Genomic DNA, 22,968 nt, shown 5'->3' with positions numbered 1-22,968 from the left:
AAGATGAGGTAGTTTTTAAGGGAAGGAATCCAAGCTATCAATAGTTACATTTAAAAATGCTAGAAAAGAAGAAAGAAAAGGAAAAGAAAGAAAAAATAAAAAAAAATCCAAATCATTAATAATTAGAGAAGTGCATATAAAAGCAACTCTGAGATTCTACCTCATACCCGTTAGATTGGCAAAGCTGACAAAATGAGAAAACGACAAATAGTGGAGTGGATTCTGGAAAATTGGCATATTGATTTACTGTTGGTGGAGTTATGAATTTGTGAGGAGATTTTGGAAAACAATTTGGAACTATGCCCCCCAAATCAATAAGCTCTTTGACCCAGTAATACCACTACCAGACCTATACCACAAAGAGATCAAAAAAAGAAGTCCCATACACACACACACACACAAACACACATATACACACTCCTTATAGCAGTTCAGTTGGCAAGGGACTAGGAACTAAAGGGGTGCCCATCAGTTGGGTAATGGATAAACCAATTACGGCTATTAATGTAATGGAATACTATTGTGCTGAAAGAAATGAAGAAGGAGCAGTTTCAGATAAGCCTGTGAAGACTTGTATGAATTGGTGCAGAATAAAGTGAGTAGGTCCTGGTAAAGAACTTGTACTATAATATAAATATTATAAAAACAAATGATTTTCAAAGACTCAAGAACTCTGATCAACACCATAATTACCATGTTTCCAGAGACTAATGAAGAATGGTTTTGGATACCTACCAATGGATTTGCTACCTACCTCAGAGAGGTGATGAAATAGCAATGCATAATGGAATATACATTTTTAGACCAATATGAGAATTTTTAAATTTGACTATGCTTATTTAGCATGAGGTGGTCTGCTTTTTCTTTTTTCTTTTATTAGGGAAGGGGAAATGGTGAAGAAAACAAATGCTTGATTATTTAAAAAAAAGAAAAATTAAAAACAAAGAAACTTACTCAAAATAAGGCTTTTACAATGTTAAATAGGCAAGAAGTGATTAGGTCAAGAGCTAGTATGGTAGCCATGTGAATAGAGAGAAGGGGACAAAGATGAAAGATAATATGTAGGTAAAATTGACAAGACTTTTTACTGATTGCATATTATGGGAGATTAGGGAGAGAAAAGAGCAAAAAAAATGACTTTGAAGTTTCAGATTTGGGTTGTTTGGTAGTACCCTCTAATTTAACAAGATTAGTTGGTATATCCAATAGGATTAAGAGAGTTTGTGGGAAGAACAGGTTTAGGGAAAAAGGTAAGAACTTCAGTTCTGAACATGCTGAGTTTGAGGTATTGGCAGATTATATGGGTGGAGATAACAGGAGCTCAGGAGAGAGATTAGGGCTGGATATATAGAGTTGGGGATAATTTGATTCAACAAATATTTATTTAGTTCTTATATAGATGAAGGCGATGAGATCAGCAAGACCAATAGTATAAAATGAGAAGAGTTCATTGCTAATGGAAGGGGTAGGGAGAATAAGGGAGAATCAGCAAAGTCTTCATGGAGGGTGTGTCAGAGAAGCTAATTTTACTCAAATATAGCATATGAATGATATCTCTGCTTGCCTCTTACACTTACTTAGCATTTGGTGTTTTTTTCTTAAATAAAATTTTCAATCTTTACAGTGTTTGGGGATTGCTATAGTTCATTATCCCATAGTCTAATGCTCAAATGAGTTTAAAATAATCCCTTCCATGGGAGCTGCTATCACAAAATCAGTATGAAGTGAATTAGTCTAGTACAATAGCATATTGTCCAATTCTGCTGAAGAACGATCATATTTAATTTTTCCTGGAGAAATTTATGCAATGTCAGCATTCATTTTCAATATATCAGTTAAAGGAATACAGCCCAGAGGTAATGCATTTGCATTTATTACATTCTGCTTAAATAAAGGAGCAAATAATCATCCCTAGTATGATTATGGAACTACAGAGAGAGAGTCTGGTACCTCTAGGACATGACTCTCATCTCTGGTAGTTTTTGAAACAGCTCCAAGAAAGCCAATGGCATTGTGTGTGTTTTTAATTTTGCTTTGATGCCAAATGCTATTAAGGTCTTCACAAAGTTTTAAAAATTTTTCTAGCCTTTCAAGAATTCTAACCTTTCAACTTAGTTTGAAAGTATGACTGAAATAAGTCCTTGTAATGAATAGTGAGTGATAATGGACTTTGATTTTGTTTTTCATGGATTATAGTTTACTTACTTATATTGGTAGTTGATGCAAGAGAATGTTCCAAGATAAGAGGGAATGTGGACTTTATCCCTACTGGGTTTCTGTTAAATGTTTTCCTCAGTTTCCTCTGTCTTCACAACTTTGATACCTCACACTTTATCTCTTGGAGAATATCGATTTCACCTTGATCTTGATGAAGGTATGGACAAAATAACTTTCCTTCTCCTATAGGAGGATGGAAGTTTGCAAAAGTTATTTTTATTGAGAAACTAAGAAAAAATATGAGTATGCCACACTTAGATATAAAAAAGTCCAGAAATGGGTGTGTTTATAGGCCTGGCACTCTATCTACTTTGCTACCTAACTGCCCTCTCTGCCACCTAACTGCCCTAAAAGTAATAGAAGTGGCAGTAACTACTTCTAGAAGTAGAAGTAGCAATAGTAGTAGTTACAACAATAGTAGCAGTAGTAGTAGTAATAGTAGTCATCGTTGTCATAGTAGTAGTAGTATAAGGGGAGCTGACTACAACTAGCTTCTCTGTAAAACTGGAAAGTGTTAGGGCTGTATAAGATCCATAATTATTGACTCAAATGTTTCACAGTGGTACACGAATGGCTAGCAAACCACTTTAACACCTTCCTTCTCAGACATAAGCCTCATCTTTCCTTAAGAGAAGGCATCAGATATTTATTAACAAAAGAATACCAGTGACCTTCCAAATGCAGGCCAATAATGTTTATGTATTTTATATAAAGCATTCACATCTCATATCCTCTCAACCCCTTTTATTAACATATATAAGAAAACTATATATTGGCCAAGGACTAAAAATGGTGCACCAAAATGTCCCAGGAATATAAGACATTTATCATTATCAATATAACATTTTGATTATCAATATAGTATTGAATAAACTGCATGAAAACATCATACCATGTGTACTTCCCTTATTGATTATTAAAAGGCCCTTGATTCAGTGCCCCATGGCTTCTTCATCTACTGCAAATATATAAAATAGACTCAAATAGAGTAAGAATCATAGAATATTTGATGTACACATCAAGAACTGTTCTCTGTTTAAATACATTACTAATGCAATATCAAGATGATATCTTTCAGGGAGACAGTTTGTCTCTTATGGTTCTACCTAGCTTTGAACCCATCATCAATCTCTCTTAAATAGAACTGTTTGACTTCTAAGTTAAAGAGGAAGTCATACTAAAGCATCTTATTAATCTCTTGATGTATATGGATAACAGGTTATATGACTCCACTGAAAAAACACATTTAAAAGTTTTTCCATCTTGTAGACCTTTTCTTTAATGATATTAAGCTGTCATTGGGACTTGATAAATATAAAATTCTTAATATAGGCCAAGGAAGACAATTTTCAAGCTGGAATGTGGAAGTCATACTGAATCAATGGTTAAATAGGGTATTCATAAATTTCTTGGTCCTGTCCTGGCAAAGAAAATAAAACGTAAATTTATAAAATATAAAATCACTGCAGTGTATATCAAGAGACTTACTGGCATCCTTAAATCCATCAAAGTTGAATGGGAAAAATATATTTAAAGCAACTAATTCCTATGAAATACCAATGGCTATTATCCTTTTAAGGATATTTTCTCACATGTTGTAATTTAGTGCTGAAAGGGACAGAATAGTATTTTTACTAAAGAGAAAGAATGGTATCATATGGCTTGTTTCATAGATGGGCAGTTTGATACCTAAAAATAGTCAGGAAAAATGTTTATGTCCCTGAGGATGAGTAAAGCAGTGGGTGATTTGCTGTAATGATTGAGAAACGAGCAGTTAATTGACTTTTAGCAAAGCGCATCATCGGTCTCTTTCTTCCCTCTTGTAACCTCTCTTTGCAATGTTCCCTCTTGAATATCCATGCTGGGTGATTGATGGACCATAGGGTTTTAGGGCAACTTTGCCAAGAGGAGCAAGAGATTTAACAATTTCAGTTGGGTTTTCTTTTCATTAGCTGCTTGCTGATGGACACGAAGAATGGGAAGTCATGTTTTCTGAACAGATTTGTTTTATGTGCATCTTTTAACCACAGAAGTCTAGTCAATGAGCATTTATTAAGTACTCACACCATGTCTTGTGTGCTGGGGATACAGAAAAAAATCCCTGCTCTCAAGGAGCTCATAGTTTAATGGGGGAGATAAAATGCAAACTATATATAAGGCCCTTGACTTTGACTATACACACATACATACAACATGTGTGTATGCATACATCTGTGTATATATACATACATATGCATATATGATAAATTAGAATTAATCAATAGAGGAAAGATACTAGCATTAAGGGGACTCAGGAAAGACTTCTTGTAGAAGGTAGGATTTTAGCTGGGACTTGTGGGAAATCAGGGGAACCAGGAAGTAGAGTAAGGAGGGAGAGCATTCCAGGCATGGGGGTCAGTCAGTGAAGAGAAAAGTCAGGAAATGAAGTGTCTTGTCTGAGTAATAGCAAGGAATCCAGTGTCACTGAATCATACAGAATGTGGGGTGGGGGGAGTGGGGAGTAAAGTGTAAGAAGACTGAAGAGGTAGAGAGGCCCCAGGTTATGAAGACTTTTTAAATACCAGAGATTTTTCTATTTGATCTTAGAGGTAACAGGGGGCCACTGGAGTTTGTAAAATGGTGGCAGTAGAGGTGGTGGTGACATGGTCAGGCTGTGTTTTAGGAAGATTGGTCTGACAGTTGAGTCAAGGATGGATTGGGGTAGGGAGATACTTGAGGCAAGATGACCCATCAGCAGGTCATTGCAATAGTTCAGGTGTGAGGTGATGAAATCTTACATTAGGGTGGTGGCAGTGACAGAGTAGAGAAGGGAGCATATATGAGAGATGTGATGAAGGCAGAAATGACAGGACTTGGAAAATGAATATATATGTGGAGAGAGACAGAGAAAAACTGAGAGAAAGAGAGAGAGAGAGAGAGAGAGAAAGAGAGAGAGACAGAGAGAGAGAGAGAGAGAGAGACAGAGACAGAGAGAGAGAGATACAGAGAGACAGAGAGAAGAATCAGTCAATAAACATTCATTAAGTACTACTGTGCTAAGTACTGGGGACACAAGTAGGAAATTGGATTGAAGTGAATCAGTGTTGAGTAGTCATCAACCTCAAGCTCTCTCTTCCAGAGAAGTTCATTGGTAAAACAAAAGTCAGGACAACTGGTGAAAGGAAAAAGACAGAAAGACAGTCCCTGCCCTCAAGGAGCTTACAATTTAATGGGAGAAGACAACATACAAAAGGGGATTGAAAGTGGGTTGGGGAGGAACAGGAGTAGGGACATGATGGAGAATTCCAAAGGAATGGGGAGAGGACAGGGGGAGGGGAGAATGAAGAGAAAACTGACCGGAATATTCTCTTTCAATGGGAGGTTTTGGGCAGTGTTCTTCACTCTGCCCACCGATCAAAGGGGCAGAGAGTACTGATGAGAAAGATGAAGAGGTTCCTGCGGGCATGATCAAGACGTATACAGGAGGTGTCAGGTGGGAAATGAGAATGACATGAAGGTTTTGAAACTAGGTGACTAAGAGGACAGTGATGTCCTTGATAGTGATAATAAAGTTAAGAAGAGGATAGGGCTTGGGTGAGGAAACATAGTAAGTTCAGTTTGGGGTATGTTGAGAAGTCTGGGAAATCCAGTTCAAAATGAACAATAGGCAACTAGAAGCATCCTTTTTGAACTCCCCTCTCCTTTTTCTATTTTACTACTACTAAAATCTTTTCTCTTCAGAAATTCAATTCACGTCGAGTAAATTCAACAATATTTATTACAGTATAATACAAATATGAGTGATTATATCTATTTAGCTTACTAATACTAATTGTATCTATAAGCTTACTAATAGATTCTTTTTTTATGGAGCTGAGAATGTCTAATTTTATAACCTGGCTACACCACCTGTTCCTGGACCTCCTCCTTTCACTCTATTTCACCTCATTAGCTCTCTGAGACAGATAACCATTATGACCTAGGACATAGCAACCGGATAAAAGTTATCACATTCCATCCAGTCTCCTGGTGCTATTTCTTCCTCTGACTTGGGAGAGTTCTGAGTCAGTGCCCCACTATACAGAAGGTAGAAGACAAGACTATCACCACTTAACAAGAACTGAAGGAACTCTCCCAGTCACCACCACAGCCATCTATATTCTACCCACTTGCATGATTGCTTTCTAACGAAGGGAATCAGAAATCCTGCAGCTCCTAGATTGTCATAAGGTAGGTGCTCTTATTTTTTTTGTGTTAAAATAATTTCTAGCAAGATCAAGCCCAAGGAGTTTAATGAAACAGCTGAAAATATGGTGATGGGTAGTTAGACATTGAGGGATTTACACAAAACAATCATCTTCCGTTATTTTAGGATAATTGGGATGCAGTGATTATGAAGATAATCCATAAACCCAGTTTTAATAAATAGTTTTACACTTCTCCATTCAGTCTTCAGAGCTGCTAATGAGTTTTCAAGTTGATTCAACCCTCTGCCTACCCTTTGGCAGAGGTGTTAATAAGAAATGAAATGAATTAAAGATAGACAACCTTGACAAACACAAAGAGAAGCCATAAGGTTTGACAAGCTGCCACCAGTCCTTGGAATAATCAAATGTAGATTGTCAAAGTTGAATCTTTCCCTTTTTCCAACAATATGACTGTAGAACAAACATTCTTCTAAATGTCATCAGTTGATGAATATTTCATAGATAATTTCCATTAGATAATTAGAATTTGCTAATTTCCTTCACAAATGGAAAACAAAGTATTCCATGTCAAAAATCAATCTGATAAACAGATCAAAGACAGTAATTATAATACTGCATTTATCTATCATAGCTGAAGAGTGCAGTTCTCTTAAGTGAATTTTTTTTATAAAAACGAAGATTGGTCGTTTACTATCAAAATGCTATTAGAACCATTTTGGATGGTTTTAAATATTGTCTTGCCTCAATTTAGAGTATGCTGAAGATAATCTATTTTTCTTTTTTGCAACTCAAGGCCTTTAAGAACATCACATTATGGTAATTTGTAATAAAATGATACTCTGTAGGAGGTATAATGACCATATGTCCCAGCTTTTCTGGAAAGATTCCTGATTTGGGAAAGAAATTGCTTATAATGAGGCTTTTTTAAAAAAGAATATTGTCAGATAATATTTCCTGACTTTTGGTTTGGAGAAGGTTGTCACCATGCATCTACCAATTCCCTATCATAGAATTTTCTCACACTGCTGTATGGTTCTGACTTCTTGTTCTTCCCCTCCCACCTACCGCCACCCTCAACTACCAATTGATGCTTTCAGAGGGTATTTTATGTACCCTGGCTTTCTCTGTTCTTGGCTATTTGTATCTTGCAGAATTACAGCAAGCACAAGACAATGTGTGATATTCACAATATTGGTCCTTGAGACTTGTGAAGAAGCAACATTTGTTCTTGGAAAGAGTTGTTTCTACATTGGTCTGGCTACCATTTTCATAAGTACTTCCTGTTTACATCTGATTCTTCCGCTTCAGATGGTACGGGAAAAGTCAAATATATATATATATATATATAATGAGGTTAGCCCCACTTTCTCCTTGGTAACACTAATTCAGAGCAGGGTCATAAAGGATCTGAAAATATCTTTTGATAATGATTATTCTATTGATATAATAGAGTTTAATACTTTTTTTCTTTTTTAAGAATCAACTTGCCCTCTAACAAAATGGTTGATCACCTCCTGGGAACATGGAAATCAACTTCTTGTGAAAATTTTGATGAATACATGAAACAACTGGGTGAGCTAAGTTTTGTTGTTCTTATGTCAAGTTTATTGGAGGTGCGATCCGCTCTAACACAGTGCTGAGTATACTCAAAATTTGGATTCATCTTGAATTTCTAGATTCTCATTTCTCAAGTAACAAAAGCAAATGTTATTGAATATTCATTATGTATAAGACTATTTTAGGCCTTGTTGGGATTACCAACAAGTATGAGGTCCTTGCTCAGAACCATTTTTGCTGGGGAGAAAAGAAAAGAGAAAATTTAATAACAACAAAAGATTTAAAGAGCTGAGACAATAATAGAAGACATTTCACAAGGCACTGAATGATTAATTTTCAAATTAGCCATGCAGACAGTAATTACTCTGGAGTTCAGAGAAGGCAGAAATAATTTAGACCTTTAAAATGGACCTTGTGATAATGTGGTTTCAAAATGTGGACCATGTAATAGTAATTCCTCAGCTTATCTTTTCTCACAGACTTTGCCCAGGTTTTTAGTGGGCACATGTAATATGAAGAGGCATTCTAATTTTTTTTTTTGCTTTTTGGAGTGGGGAAGGTAGGGCAATTGGGGTTAAGTGACTTGCCCAAGGTCACATGGCTAGTACCTGTTAAGTGTCTGAGGCTGGATTTGAACTCAGGTCCTCCTGACTCCAGGGCTGGTACTCTATTCACTTGGCCACCTAGCCCCAGAGGCACTCTAATTCTGAAACAAATCTGAAGAGGGAAGAACATTTTGTTTTCCTAATATACAAGTTTAAGTTTAAGCAAGAACAAGTGGAGTATATGTAATTTAGCAATATCATTATTTCTGGGATGTAAGTGACCTCATTTCTTTATATTAGCATATAAAGAAATGAAATTTTTTGTTCACTTAATCCTTTTTTCATGTTGAAATACTTTAAAATAAAAATCGAATTGGGAAGCTAGGTGGTGCAGTGGATAGAGCACCAAAAAAGACTGATACCATCTAACCCTTCCTGAGTTCAAATCTGGCTTTAGACACTTACTGTGTGACCCTGGGCAAGTCATTTAACCCTGTTTGCCTCATTATCCTCATTTGTAAAATGAACTGAGAAAGAAATGGCAAACTACTTCTGCATCTGTGCCAAGAAAAGCCCAAATGGGGTCACAAAGAGTTAGACATGACTGAACAACAACAAAAATCAAATGAATGTCGATAGGAAGAATGCCTTGAACAGAACAAGGAGATTGTTTATTGAATTTTAAAAATTCAATAGGGTTCTATTTTAAGCTTGAAAGGTATTTCACAGTTTGACTATTTTCAATATAATCTATGCCATGATCTAGAGTTAGACAGAGGACGTTCCATTTCAATTTGGGATATGATCAGAGTCAGAATACACTACAACGTAGTATATTCACAATATTGGTCCTGGAGACTTGTGAAGAAGCAACATTTGTTCTTGGAAAGACTTGTTTCTACATTAGTCTGGCTACCATCTTCATAACCACAGGGTCATGGAAAGAGTATGGAATGACATTAGGTTGTTAGATGATATCAGAAAAGAAATCCCTGTTGACTGGGATTGGAATGGAATGCGATATGACTCAGTTTTAGGTCTGGCTGTACTGAGGCAGGGTGTGTGATGTGTGTACTTGTGCAAATGAAAAGGATGTGTCAGTGTAATGTGACTTTATTCCAGAAAGGGTTCCTAGATGGTTATCTGAGATGTCTAGAGAGAAGCATTTTGTCTTCCCCAGAGACCAGGAGGAAGTTATCTATGTTCTAGGAGGTGGATTATCTAGTACAATTTTCCCAAGGTTGAATTATTACTCTTTTGCTTTCCTGGTTTTAAGAACCATTCTGACTTCCCCATAAGCCTTTGTTTTTTTCTTTTCTTTTTTTTGGAGGGGGTAAGGTAGGGCAACTGGGGTTAAGTGACTTGACCAAGGTCACAAGGCTAGTTTTTTGGTTAAGTGTCTGAGCCGGATCTGAACTCAGGTCCTTCTCACTCCAGCGCTGGTGTTCTACTCACTGCGCCACCTAGCCACCCCAACCTTTGTTTTTCAATTATGAGTTAACTCCTTTAGAATTTTCCTTGGGCATGTTAATACTTTGGAATGCAAACATCCATTCATGTTTGACTATGGCATTACTTTTTAACATTAGGGTTGACACTTGAATCTACAGTAACACTATCAAGTAAACCATTTCTCCCTTTTCCTAAATAAACAGTCCACTGATTAATACTCAAACATATCTGTGATCTCCTTGTTTTGGGAATCCCCTCCAGCAATGCAGGTCACAACTCCTCCATGTCTCCTCATCCTATGAGACTCCTCTATCTCTTCTCAAAAGGTCACCAACACAAAGGGGCCATTCAGTGTGCTGGAAGCCTTCCTTCCTTCTTCCCTTCATTATGAGGCTAACAGTGGAATACTCTGGCTGTCCACCCATCATCCCTTTCCCTCTCCATGTGGCCAGCATCTTTTGTTCCTGTTTTTCCAAGTTCTTCCCCCATCACATATTGCAGCCTGCTTATACCCACAAAGAGCCATTACTATATTATTCTCATGCTGTATTCATATTTAATTCTTCAGATACTGTTGTACTCTGTGTTTTGCAGCCATACAGCAACACCAGTAGAATGTTGACTTTAAAAAGATGGGCCTCTGGGGCGGGTAGGTGGTGCAATGAATAGAGCACTGACCCTGGAGTCAGGAGGACCTGGGTTTGGATCTGACCTCAGACACTTAACACAAAAAAAATTAGCCATGTGACCTCAGGCAAGTCACTTAACCCCAATTGCCCTCCAAAAAGCAAAAAAAAAAAAAATGGGCCTTTGTTTCCATGGTAAGTTTGGGGTCAATAAAGGAGCTTTGCAGTTTGTGGAAGGTAATGTTGTCTGCTCTACTTCCATTTAACTCTTTGTCAATCTGTGCTATTTATCCAAGATATTTAGACTGATGGACATGTTGGTTCTATGGTTGTCTATCCAAATGTCTGTCAAAATCTGGGCCATGTATATTCTTCATCCACTTGGTGTTTACAGTGTGAATAGTATGACCAGACTCTTGAATGATGACTAATCTCTTCCAGGAGGTTAAAAAATGTTCCAGAGCTCTGTAGAATTCCAACATGATGCAACTAATATAATGTCACTCACAGAGAAGAACATCGGAGGACCTCATTACCACAGAGAATCCCTCCTCACTAGGGGTCTGTACTGGATCTTTCATCCTAGGTTTGAACCCCTTCTGGCAATCCTACATCTTTCTATTTTATTCTTTGCCTGATTATTTATGATCAAGAGAGTTGTTTAAAAGGATTGTTTCTAAGATTCGTGAATTATTTCCATGTATGCATAGGAAACATCTTGTTAAAAAGGAGTCATTTATGGCATTTCGCTGTATTGGATCAAGTGCTTTTTTTTTTCATAATCAAGTAATGAGTATGATGGAATCTTATAATCTCTAAATCTTTCAGTCAACTGGGAAATGGCAAAGATGTGATCCATTGCTGAGTATTGTTTGTAAAAGCCTTCTTATTCCCTGCTTACACACTCATTGAAGATGCCTACACTTTGTGTATAGATGATTCCCATAAAGATTTTCTCTAGGTGAGAGAGTAAACCCTTAAAATATTCTTCCTTCATCTCTTTAGGGAATTCCACTTGAGTTTATGCCCAAGCTATGTTTTTCTCTAAGACATTGCTAATAGATATTTTAGAGTCTCTTCTTTTAGATTTGTGTCTTGAGCTTCCTTGCCACCAGGGTAATTCTTTATGGTGTGTTTCTTTTTTTGTTTAATGATCCTTCCATCTTACTTCCTGACTTCAGCCTTAGATAGTGGTTCTGGGCCCTACCTCACTTATGGAGGGAAGGACTAGACTGGTTCTATTGATACTTTCTTGGAGTATTGAATATTGTGCTATTCCACGATCAAGGGATAAACTGGGGATTTATAAGTTTTCAGTGCTTTCTTTTAAAAAAAAATAAGTTAAATTAAATTCAATAGCACTACTTGGTCTATTTCTGAAGATAATTATGGAAAAAAGGAAAAGAACCTATTATTCGAAAATGCTTATAGCAGTTCTTTTTGTGGTGCAAAGAACTGGAAATTTCAGGGATGCCCTTCAGTTGGGGAATGGCTGAACAAGTTGTGGTATCTGATTGTGGTGGAATACTACTGTACTATAAGAAATGATAAGCTCAATGATTTTGGAAAAAAATGGAAGGAGCTGCACATAAGAGCAAAATGAGCAGAACCAAGAAAACATTATATACAGTAACAGCAATATTGTTTTAAGAACGACTTTGAGTGACTAAGTCATTTTGACTATTATGAATATCAAATTAACTATGAAGGACATTTGAAGAAAGTTGCTATCTGCAACTAATGGTAGCTACCTTTATGTTGGCGAGGGAGGAAGGAAAAAAAGGAATTTACATGATAATTTTGTTGTATATTTGAAAGGAATAGCAAGTTGTGCATAGCAGATTTGCAGTTTCATTTTCTATCATTTTTATTATACTATGTTATGGAAATACTTGTTTTATTCTATAAATTAAAAATTAAAAAATAAACTTTATTTTATTTTAAATTTATGGAATAAAATGAGTATTTTCCTAACACTATAGTAAAAATATACTGCATATGAAACTACAAATCTATTATATATATCTAGCCTGAGGTTTTAGCCCCAGGGCGGGCTGACCAGCCACTGGCTCAAGGTACTTCAGATCACCAGCAGCTGTGGCGGTTTCCAGAGTTAGCAACACATAGATGCTAAGGACACAGTGAGAGGTCAGTGCAGTGTGGACTTTGGGTCCACAGAGGTTGGGAGTGAGGTCAGTCTCTGCCCCCAGGCGAGAAGCTGCTGAAGAGCTGTGGCCGTGCAGCCGCTGCCATGTAGCAGCTTCAGCTCTTGGTCTACAGTTTGTAGAGGGACCAAGTGACTAGTTTGAGGTATCATCACTCTTGCTTTTAACCTGCTTGTATCTGGATTGTGGTCTAGGGTGGAGGTCCTGGGGTGTGCGACCATCTTGCCAGAGCGTGTGGAGGCTTCAGAGAGGGCACCCAACTAATACCTTCAGCAGCTGAGAAAACCCCAGAATTTGGTATGAAACTCCCCTGTCTGATAGCAGAGTCCTACTGTGGCAAAAAGCCCAAAAGTCAAGTAATTGAGTGGCAACATGACCAGGCAAAGGAAGCAAAATAAACAGAGCAACCCAACTTTGTACTCCTATTTTGGGGACAAAAAGGATCAAAGCATGGAACAGGAGGAAGACAGTGAAGTCAGAACTCCTGCACCAAAAGCTTACAAGAAAAATACGAGCTGGTTACAGGCCTTAGAGGACCTTAAGAAGGATTTTGAAAATCAAATAAGAGAAGTGAAGGAAAAATTGGGAAGAGAAATGAGAATAATGCAAGAAAATTATGAAATGAGAGTCAACAACCTGACTGAAGAAAATAATACCTTAAAAAATAGACTAACTCATAGGTGGCCAGGTAGCACAGCGAATAAGAGCACCGGCCCCAGAGTCGGGATGATCTGGGATCAAATCCGGGCTCAGACACTTAGTACCCACCCAGAAACATCTGGCCGTGTAACCTTGAGCAAGTTACTTAACCCCAATTGCTTAGGGGCAGCCAGGTGGAGCAGTGAGTAAGAGCACCGGCCTCAGAGTCGGGATGACCTGGGATTTAATCTGGGCTCAGATACCACCACACCAAGAAATAACTGGCCGTGTAACCTTGAGCAAGTTACTTAGCCCCAATTGCTTTAAAAAAAATAGACTAACTCAGATGGCAAAAGAGGCTCAAAAAAGCAATGAGGAGAAGAATGACTTAAAAAGCTGAATTTGCCAGATGGAAAAAGAATCTCGAAAGCTCACTGAAGAGAATCATTCCTTCAGAATTAGATTAGAGCAAATGGAAGCTAGTGACCTTATAAGAAATCAAGATACTATTAAACAGATCCAAACAAATGAAAAAATAAAAGGCAATATAAAATATCTCATTGGGAAAACCACTGACCTGGAAAGTAGATCCAGGAGAGATAATTTAAAAATTATTGGACTACCTTAAAGCCATGATCAAAAAAAAGAACCTAGAAATCATCCTTCAAGAAATTCTCAAGGAAAATTGCCCTGATATTTTAGAACCAGAGGGCAAAATAGAGGTTGAAAGAATCCACCTATCACCTCCTGTAAAAAATCCCAAAAAGAAAACTCCTAGGAATATTATAGTCATATTCTGAAATTCCCAGATCAAGGAGAAATTACAAGCAGCCAGGAAGAAACAATTTGAATATTGTGGAAACAATCAGGATAACACAGGATCTAGCAGCTTCTACACTGAGGGATTGAAGGACTTGGAATATGATATTCCAGAGGTCAAATGAGCTGGGATTAAAACCAAGAATCACCTACCCAGCAAAACTGAGTATCATGTTTCACGGGAAAATGTGGTTATTCAGTGGAATAGAGGACTTTCAAGCATTCTTGATGAAAAAAACAGAGTTGAATAGAAAATTTGACATTCAGATACAAGAAGTAAGAGAAGCATGAGAAGGTAAATAGGGAAAAGAAATCATAAGGAACTTATCAAAGTTGAACCATTTATATCCCTACATGGAAAAATTGTAATTGTAACTGATGAAACTTTTCTCAGTATGAGAATAGTTCAAGGGAATAGAAATGTGTGTGTGTATACACATATACATACATATATATGTCTATATAGGAGGGTATATGGCATATGAATACATATGTGAATGTGTGTATATATGTGTACAGTTATACATAGAAAGAGAGCACAGGACCAATTTAATAGGAAGGGATGATACTTAAAAGGTGATATTAAGAGGTGAGAGAGGAATATAATGAGAGGAGATGGGGAGAAACAGAATGGGGCAAACTATCTCATATAGAAGAAGCAAGGGAAAATGGTTATAATGGAGGGGAAGAATAGGAAGGCAAAAGGGAATAGGTCAACCTTATTCTCATTGAATTTGGCTTAGGGAGGGAATGACATACACACTAAATAGGGTATCTTACCCTGCAGGAGAGTAGGGAAGAAAGGAATGAGAGGGGGTAATGATGGAAGGGAGGGCAGGCTGGGGGGGGGGAAGGAAGTTGGAAGCACACACTTTTTAAAAGGGACAGCATCAAAGTAGAAAATAGAACAAGTGGGAGGTGGTATAGGAGGGAGGGAAATATAGTCAGTCTTCTGTAATATATGCACTATGGAAATGTTTTGCATAGCTACACATGTACAACCTATACTGAATTTCTTATCTTCCCAGTAAGGATGGGTGACAAGGGAGGAAGGGAATGAATCTAGAATTCAAAGTTTAAAATCAAATGTTTAGAAATATATATATATATGTATATATATATATGTGTGTATATATATATATATATATATACTATTGTTAATATTATTTTACATGTAACTGGGAAATAAGACATACAGGCACTGGGACATAAAGATTCATTGTGCCCTTTGGAGGGGGTATGGGAGAAGATATGGGAGAGAGCATGTTGGAGGAGGGGATATTTTAGGGTTGTGGTAGAGGAAAAATGGGGAGAAAATTTGTAACTCAAAATCTTGCAGAAATGAATAATGTAAACTAGAAGTTAATAAAGCATTTTATTAAAAAAAAAAGAAAAAAGAAAAAACAAAAAACAAACAAAAAAACCACCAAAATAAAAAAAAAATTAAAATGTCAATGAGTTGAGTCAACATATTTTTATTCATCTTCCTTTTTTTTCAGAGCTTATTAGTATGGTCAAATTAGAGCTGTTATAGATGAATAGTATTTTTCTCATATTTATCCTTCTAATTTGGTGTTAATATCAAACTTTTCCTTTAACCAGCAGGTGATATGACTTACCAGAGACAACTATTTCTGAAATGTTTGCCACTTCAATAACTAGTTGGTCCCTGTCTGTTAAAATAATTCCATTGGGGAGGGGGGGAGGAGAATTTTTTTTTTTTGTGTTTGAAATTTCTAACACTTTCTGCTTCTCTTCTTGAAGAAAGTATTCATGAAGGAAAGATATGAGGCTTTTAAGCAATCTACAAGACTTTGGCCTCTTTTATTACATTATTCTCAACACATTTTTTGGCCATTCTCCCCTGTTCCAATTTTCACAATGAAGTCACTGATTATCACAATGTATTTTGACTTGGTTTCAAGGGTCTTCTCGAGTTCTTTGTATAGTTCCTCTATTTCTTTATCTTCATTACATGAGTATTCTTACCAGTTCCTTTGTTTCTTTCTTTGAGGAGGACCTGAAAGAAATTTCTCTATTCATCTTCAATTTCTTTACATCTTCTGATTTTATTTATAGTGAATGTCATTTTGAATATGGTTCTTCTCCTCCAGTAGTGTATCAAATTATTTATAATTGAATAAATACTCACATTTTAAAGTATTAATAGTTAGATTAGTATTTGTAGATTGCCTAAAAATTATAGGATTTTGGTAGCCTCTGATTCATTTTTCAACATTTCTCTACTCCACTATGATCACTGCAGAAATGGAAGGGTATTATGCAGAATTGAGGGCCCTTTGGATTTTTATTTATTTTATGTAAAAGAACTATGATCAAAGAACTAGTGGCCAAACTCATGGCAGGGAATCTCCCCAAACTTATCTGGAGAAGTGCTTGATCAGAATATATATCCTGCTGCCAAGATGATAATCTAAGCCTTTCCTGCTTGAGAGTGATCTGCCTGAGCTTATGCTTTATTGGCATGTAAACCAAAAAGTCACTTCCTAGTCACAATGACGTATTTGGAAGGGCCTTTGTGACGGATTCTACGCTTACTTTCAAAAAGTCAACCATTTAAGTTCAGGATGCTGGTGATGTGTGTGACATACATAATCTTTGCATCTTAAGGACATTCATGAATGTTTTAGGGATTTGGAAGTCAGTTGACAACATTTTCTCAGGTCATCATTTCCTCTTCTAGAGTAGCAAAACTACTTCCTTTTGATACTTTGCATCATGAAAGAGGAAATCTCTTTAGGCATAACCAACGAAATCCAGTCATTTAAAACATAACACTCTTTGATAGTAAGATGTTGGGCTGATCCAGAGAATCCTTACTGGTCAACAACAATACTGGACAATGGCTCCTTCTGTTTGGTTTCTAGGAATGGGATTAGCTAGCAGGAAGCTGAGCTGTCTGACCAAACCTATCATAACCATCAGTGCAGAAGGAGATTTGATTACCATCAAGACCAAAAGCATCTTTAAAAATAATGAAATCTCTTTTAAGCTGGGAGAAGCATTTGAAGAAACCACACCAGATGACCGAAAAACCAAGGTGAGGTTAAAAACTTTCTTCCTGAAGACTCTTGGACAAATGCAACAAAAGTATACAGTAATCCTTTAAGTGGACAATTAAGTAGTCAATTAAGAAGACAAACTATTAAAACTTAACTACTCTTCTAAAAATGGTCCATATTCTAATTCTAAGATAATCATATCCACATTCTTTCTCTGCTATTTTGTAGAAGCTGTCTCTTTCCAAAATTATACTGAATAGAATGAGTTGATAAATAACCTTCGTTGAAGGCACAAGATTGTGGAGCAGTATGATCTGAGATATATGTACATCCTATAATATACTATAATATTATTTAACATGTAATTAATATGAAATTATAACAGCTCAATAAGTATAGAATTTAAATGTGGGAGAGCTCAAGCTTGATGTCATTGCATAATTTGGAAAGCAAAAGAGGCTAAAGACTTTACTTATAGAAGAATAAATAAAATTTGATAAATAAAATAAAATAAAAATAAAATTTGATGATCTTGTGATGGGGGAAAGTGGGACATGTAACTGAGAGGCAGAATGGTGCAATGGAAATTATATTGGCATTGGAGTCAAAGAAACTAGGTTCAAATCTAGACTCTATCACTTACTGTCTATATAATGCTGAGTAATCCACTGAACCTCTGGACCTGTTTCTTCATCTGTAAAATGATGACGTTGAGCTAATTGTTTCCAATGTCCCTTCTGGATCTAAGATCTTATTTTCTTCCCATATGTTAGCTGTAGGGATGGGAGTTATAAATTTAAAGCTACTTATATCTTAAATATTGAATCATACTTGTGGATGTTTATAGAGAATAGGACAAAATACCACCTTAGTTATCAAGGATTATTCTGCCCTAATTCACCTCCCCCAGATGTCCTCAATGGAATATAAAAGAATTTTTAGTATATCCTTTATTTATTCAAAATGATTATCTAATAAGTTTATCATGTCTTGACTGTAACCCATGTCAAACCCTAGAGAATTTATAGCAGATGACTGGGATTTAAGGTCTGTAGGACTGAGTGACTGGTATCTTTGTATTTTCTCCTTCAGAGTATTGTAACCTTGGACAGTGGCTCTTTGACTCATGTACAGAATTGGGATGGCAAGGAGACTACCATAAAAAGAAAGCTGGTGGATGGGAAAATGGTGGTGGTAAGTTCCTTTCTGTGCCATATATGGCAACAAAATGAATCAAGACTCTGTGGAACATATTTTTCTAAAATAACAAAGAAAAATGTTGCTTCCTTTTGTAGGAGATTTATGTGAACAAGATTTTTGAGGGGCAAGAAAAAGAATTTTGGTAGTTAAGTAAATAAATGAGAGTTACAAATGTTATAGAATATTGATAAACTGCAAAACCATTATAACTTGATTCTCAGTTATAAATCTAAAGAAGAAAACCCTTTGTAGTTTTCTTGCGACAATCTCCTGCACTTCCCCTAGAAAGTGCAGTAGGAAGATGTTTTTCCCTTGTGTGTCTCTTTGGGGAATGTTTTTGTTTCTTATGGATCCAAATTGGGAGGATCACCTGGTCTGAATCTGTTTCTTCTCCTATAACACTAGACAATAAACAAAATAGCTTCCTCCTTTATTGATATGTATATTGCGAGTATATATGCATGGAATAGTAAAAGGTACTATGTGCTTTACTGTAATGGACTTTGGAAAATGATCATATGCATTTTGATTATCTAGATAGATTCATACTTTCAAAAATAATGTAATTAACAAAGAAGAACCACAAGGCATAGTTAACAAATGGGTGCTATAGTTCTCTATACCTTTCTCTTTCTCTCCATATATAATGTATATATATACACACACATATATGTGTGTATACATAAAAATATGTTAGTGTTTATGCAAGACTTCAAGGTTTGTAAAGTGCTTTACAAATATTTTCTAATTTTATCATCACAACAAAACTGTGAAGCATGTACTATTAGTATCTCCATTTTATAGATGAAGGACAGAAGTTAAATAATTTGCCCAGGGTTATACAGCTAATGTGTGTTCAGACTCATGTTTTCCTGACACCAGGTCAAACTCTCTCTCCACTGTGCCACCAACCTGCTTATGTGTGTACATATATGCCAATGTGGTATGAATGTATATATCTATATGTACAAAACCCACAACATGATATATGTATGCATACATGTATGCATACATGTCTATTATACATAGCAATGTGCTGTGTTACATAAATATAAAATACATATAAACACACATATATGATATATATATGTCTGTTATACATATCAATATAGTATGTGCGTGTGGCATCCCACTTAATGGGTTCAAGTCCTGTCTCTGCCACACTGGCTCAGTGCCACCAGGCAAAGACTAAAAATTACAGAGAAGGAGTTGCCTTTTCTAAATTATAGGTCTAGTTTTTCTCAAGTATTCATATATATTTACATATGCACATATATATTTTTAAAATCCTTTTTTTTTTATTTTTAGGAAAGTGCCATGAATGACGTTACCTGCACTCAAATATATGAGAAAGTGTGAAGAAACTCAGTCTCAAGTCAAGCACAAACATGAAACAATGACATCCACACTTCTGGGGGCATTTCAATAAAACTACACAGCAAAATATCATGACAATTAATGTCACTTCAACTCTGAACAAAACTTAACAACTTTGGTTACCATGTCAGATTTCCCTATAGTCAAGGAAGTATTTTGAATGGTTACAGCTAAAGCAGAATCCAGGCTGCTATATCCTCCTCCAATTCAGGACAGATGAAAAAAACACTATCCTAGAGTAATTTCAGCTTTAATCAATTTGACCGTTGGGCAAAGCATCAGAATGTATTCTAAAGGTGTGCTTTGCCAGCCAAGAACTTCAATATAAGGTGACATAATGGAAAAGTAAAGCCGATTGCTTTTTAAACAAGTGGAGACAGTCTTGTAAGAGAATGTGCTAGAGGAATATGAGGGGCATTGAGGAAGATTTTCAGAATAATGTCCGTGAACTGGTAGTTGTACACGATCCAAGAATGTTATGAGGAAAAAGAAAAGCATAACCACTAATAAAAAAAAAAATAACAAAGGAGGAGAGAACTTTGGTTCCCCTACTGTTCTTTTAAGAAATAGAATTTTGTATGCAGAAACAGCTTTCAAGATCAGCTAGGTCAAAGCCTTCATTTTACAATTGAGTACTGTTTGTAAAATGCTAGAATAGAATTGAGTGGTAGTATAAAATCTGTAGTAGTCTTGGTTGTCATACATGTTACATTGACTTTTGACTAAAGGGTAGACTTATGAAATAGGACCTGCATTCATAATAATTCTGTTCTTAGAAATGTAGTAATGAAATGCCTTGTGCCTATGCCCCCAGTTAGAGAGCAGACTTTCTAACAATGACTGGACTAGGGGTTAAGCTCCCAGCCAGGAGGAGCTAAGAAAGTTCTCCCTCTTCTGTGTGGCCCCCATTGAGCCCTCATGCAACAAACAAAAGACAACAGATCATCCAGCAACACAGGCATTTTTGAGAAATAATATTAAATCTGGCAGATATATTCCTAAACAGAATAAAATTTTTACAAAGACATCTCTGAAAGACATCATAATTTCACAATTAGTCGCATAATTAACCAGAAATAAGGCCAGAGTGGGGCACAGCTATCCTGCTCCTGGAGCCAGAGCTCTCTATAAAAACACAGTCACACGCCTTCCTGTTTTCCTCTTTAGGTGTCGTCCTCATGGTCTTAAGGAAAAGCACTGCAGATGTGGTGATGCTGATGGCTGGATTTTGCTATTCCAGTAGTGCTATTTATTACCATTCTTGTGCTTCTCCTCTCCTGGTTCTCGAGAGTCCCCAGAACTCCTGCCATAGTTCCTGTGTGAAAACCTCTGCTCTCCTGTCCCAAGGCTACCCCTAGGTAATTTCTTCTTTTTTGAAACTGGGGAGAATCACAAATCCCACATATGTAACAGTGATTACCCTGGCAGTGCCGCACTGCCAGACGTCCAAACGTGTTACTTTTCACCCCACTCACCTTCCATGGTAACCTAGTACACTTACAGGAGTTTGGTGGGGTATCTAGCCTCTCTGCCACTGGCTTCAGCCCCAACCATTGTGTTCCTCCAATTCCAAGGGTCCCCAGTTACATTTAACCACTTAACAGATTAACTTTTACAAAAGAATAATTTATTTAAAAAGTATAATAAATATACAAACATCTTTCCTAATATCTGGGGGATAAGATCCTCCCCATACCACATCAGCCTATAGGGAGAAGAGGAGGATTAGTTTCACAGTTTAATTCAATTCTTATATAGCACAGTCCCACCAAGTTCCAAGCCCCTCTTTGGGCTTGAATCATGGGTACCCTGGGCTTCTCAGGACCTCCCTACTAGGCTAGTAGCTACATCTGGCTTGGAATCCTGCCTCCACGGTTCCATGTTTTGAGATACCAGGTCTAGGGACTCTACCACAGGCACCTAGAATTGTAAAGAATGAATGAAACAAATCCTAACAAAAATTTTTCACCCATTTCTTGAAGCCATACAGCCTAAAAGGGGAAGAGGAGAAAGTAATCCTTCCCCTCTCCCAGTTCCATTTATTGTGTATAAATGTATGTGTACATGCATATGTCTATGTAAAAATATACAAGCATATCCATATTTAATAAACATTAAACTCCTATGTATCAGGCACTGTGCTAAGTGATAGAGATACAAATAGGGAAAAGATAGGCAGTCTTTGCCCTCAAGGAGGTGAATGGGAGAATATATCACACAAAAGGCTGTGTTATGAGGAAAACACCAGAGGGTATTTTGTTTGGTGGAGTTGAAATTGAGCAGAGCTGCAGAAGAAGAGTGGAATGAGGTGAAAGCCCAATTTCTGCACTCTATAAAGGAAAGCTTTGAGAGAAGTTTAGTGCTCCACCCTCAAGCCATCCAATAAGAGGGGAGAGAAGGGTATTCAAGGCCAGAGGGAAGGGGTATCTAAGGCCAAAGATGGCAACATGGTGAAAAAACGATGACCTTATCCTGGGAGAGACATCTTGTCCCTGGGAGTTGAAACTAGGCAGAACTGTGGATGGAAAGAGGAATGTATATGTTTATGGATGTGATTAATGTATATAGTGTATATGAATATGGCGCATATGTGGTAGGTGCTTAATAAATGCATCTTTATTTTTTATGATCCTATGAAAATTCAAAAAATCACAATTCAGTAACTATAGCTCTTTTAAAAAAATTATTTCATGATGTATTTCCCAATTACATTTAGAAAAATTTTAACATCTATTTTTTTTAAATTTTGAATTCCAAAGTCTCTGCATCCCTCCCATCACTTAAGAAAACAAGCAATATGATATTGATTATACATGCCAAGCCATGCAAAATATTGTGCCATATTAGCCATGTTACAAAAGAAAGCACACACAAAACCAAGAAAAATAAAGTAGGGAAAAAAGCTTCAATCTGTACTAGTATTCATTAGTTCTCTCTCTCGAGGTGGATAGAAGTTTTCATCAGAAGTCTTTGTCTTGGATCATTGTCTTGACCAGAGTATCTAGATTCTGTGTACAGTGTTCTAATTCTGCTCACTTCATAGGCTTAAAAAATTAGTACCAGGTTAAAAAAAACATTCTGCTTTTCATTTCTTATAACACAATAGCATTCCATCACAATCATATTCCACAACTCATTCAGAGTTAGAAACAATATTTCCA

At 36.6% G+C, this 22,968-nt stretch overlaps 1 protein-coding gene across 7 annotated transcripts in view; it reads left to right on the top strand.

Annotated features, from left to right (window-relative positions):
• Window positions 1–20,834, top strand: part of LOC138170694 (fatty acid-binding protein 12-like) — a 51,790-nt gene extending 30,956 nt beyond the window's left edge. For 2 of the 7 annotated variants that reach the window (XM_069100188.1, XM_069100187.1), the window contains 4 exons: window positions 7,882–7,976; window positions 17,096–17,268; window positions 18,323–18,424; window positions 19,739–20,834. In XM_069100188.1, the coding sequence (XP_068956289.1) occupies window positions 7,904–7,976; window positions 17,096–17,268; window positions 18,323–18,424; window positions 19,739–19,789 (399 nt within the window). In that variant the 5' untranslated portion in view covers window positions 7,882–7,903 and the 3' untranslated portion in view covers window positions 19,790–20,834. Of the gene's footprint in view, window positions 1–6,069; window positions 6,427–7,555; window positions 7,716–7,881; window positions 7,977–17,095; window positions 17,269–18,322; window positions 18,425–19,738 lie in introns of all 7 variants that reach the window. The other 5 variants (XM_069100183.1, XM_069100189.1, XM_069100186.1 and 2 more) reach the window with 5 other exon arrangements.
• Window positions 20,835–22,968: the final 2,134 nt, after the last annotated feature.

Source organism: Petaurus breviceps, unplaced genomic scaffold (assembly GCF_028583685.1).
Source record: "Petaurus breviceps papuanus isolate PSGF00001 unplaced genomic scaffold, PetGlider_PUasm1.0 38, whole genome shotgun sequence".
NCBI lineage: Eukaryota > Metazoa > Chordata > Mammalia > Diprotodontia > Petauridae > Petaurus > Petaurus breviceps.
The sequence above is the reverse complement of the archived record's forward strand: the minus strand, read 5'-3'. Positions and strand labels throughout refer to the sequence as shown.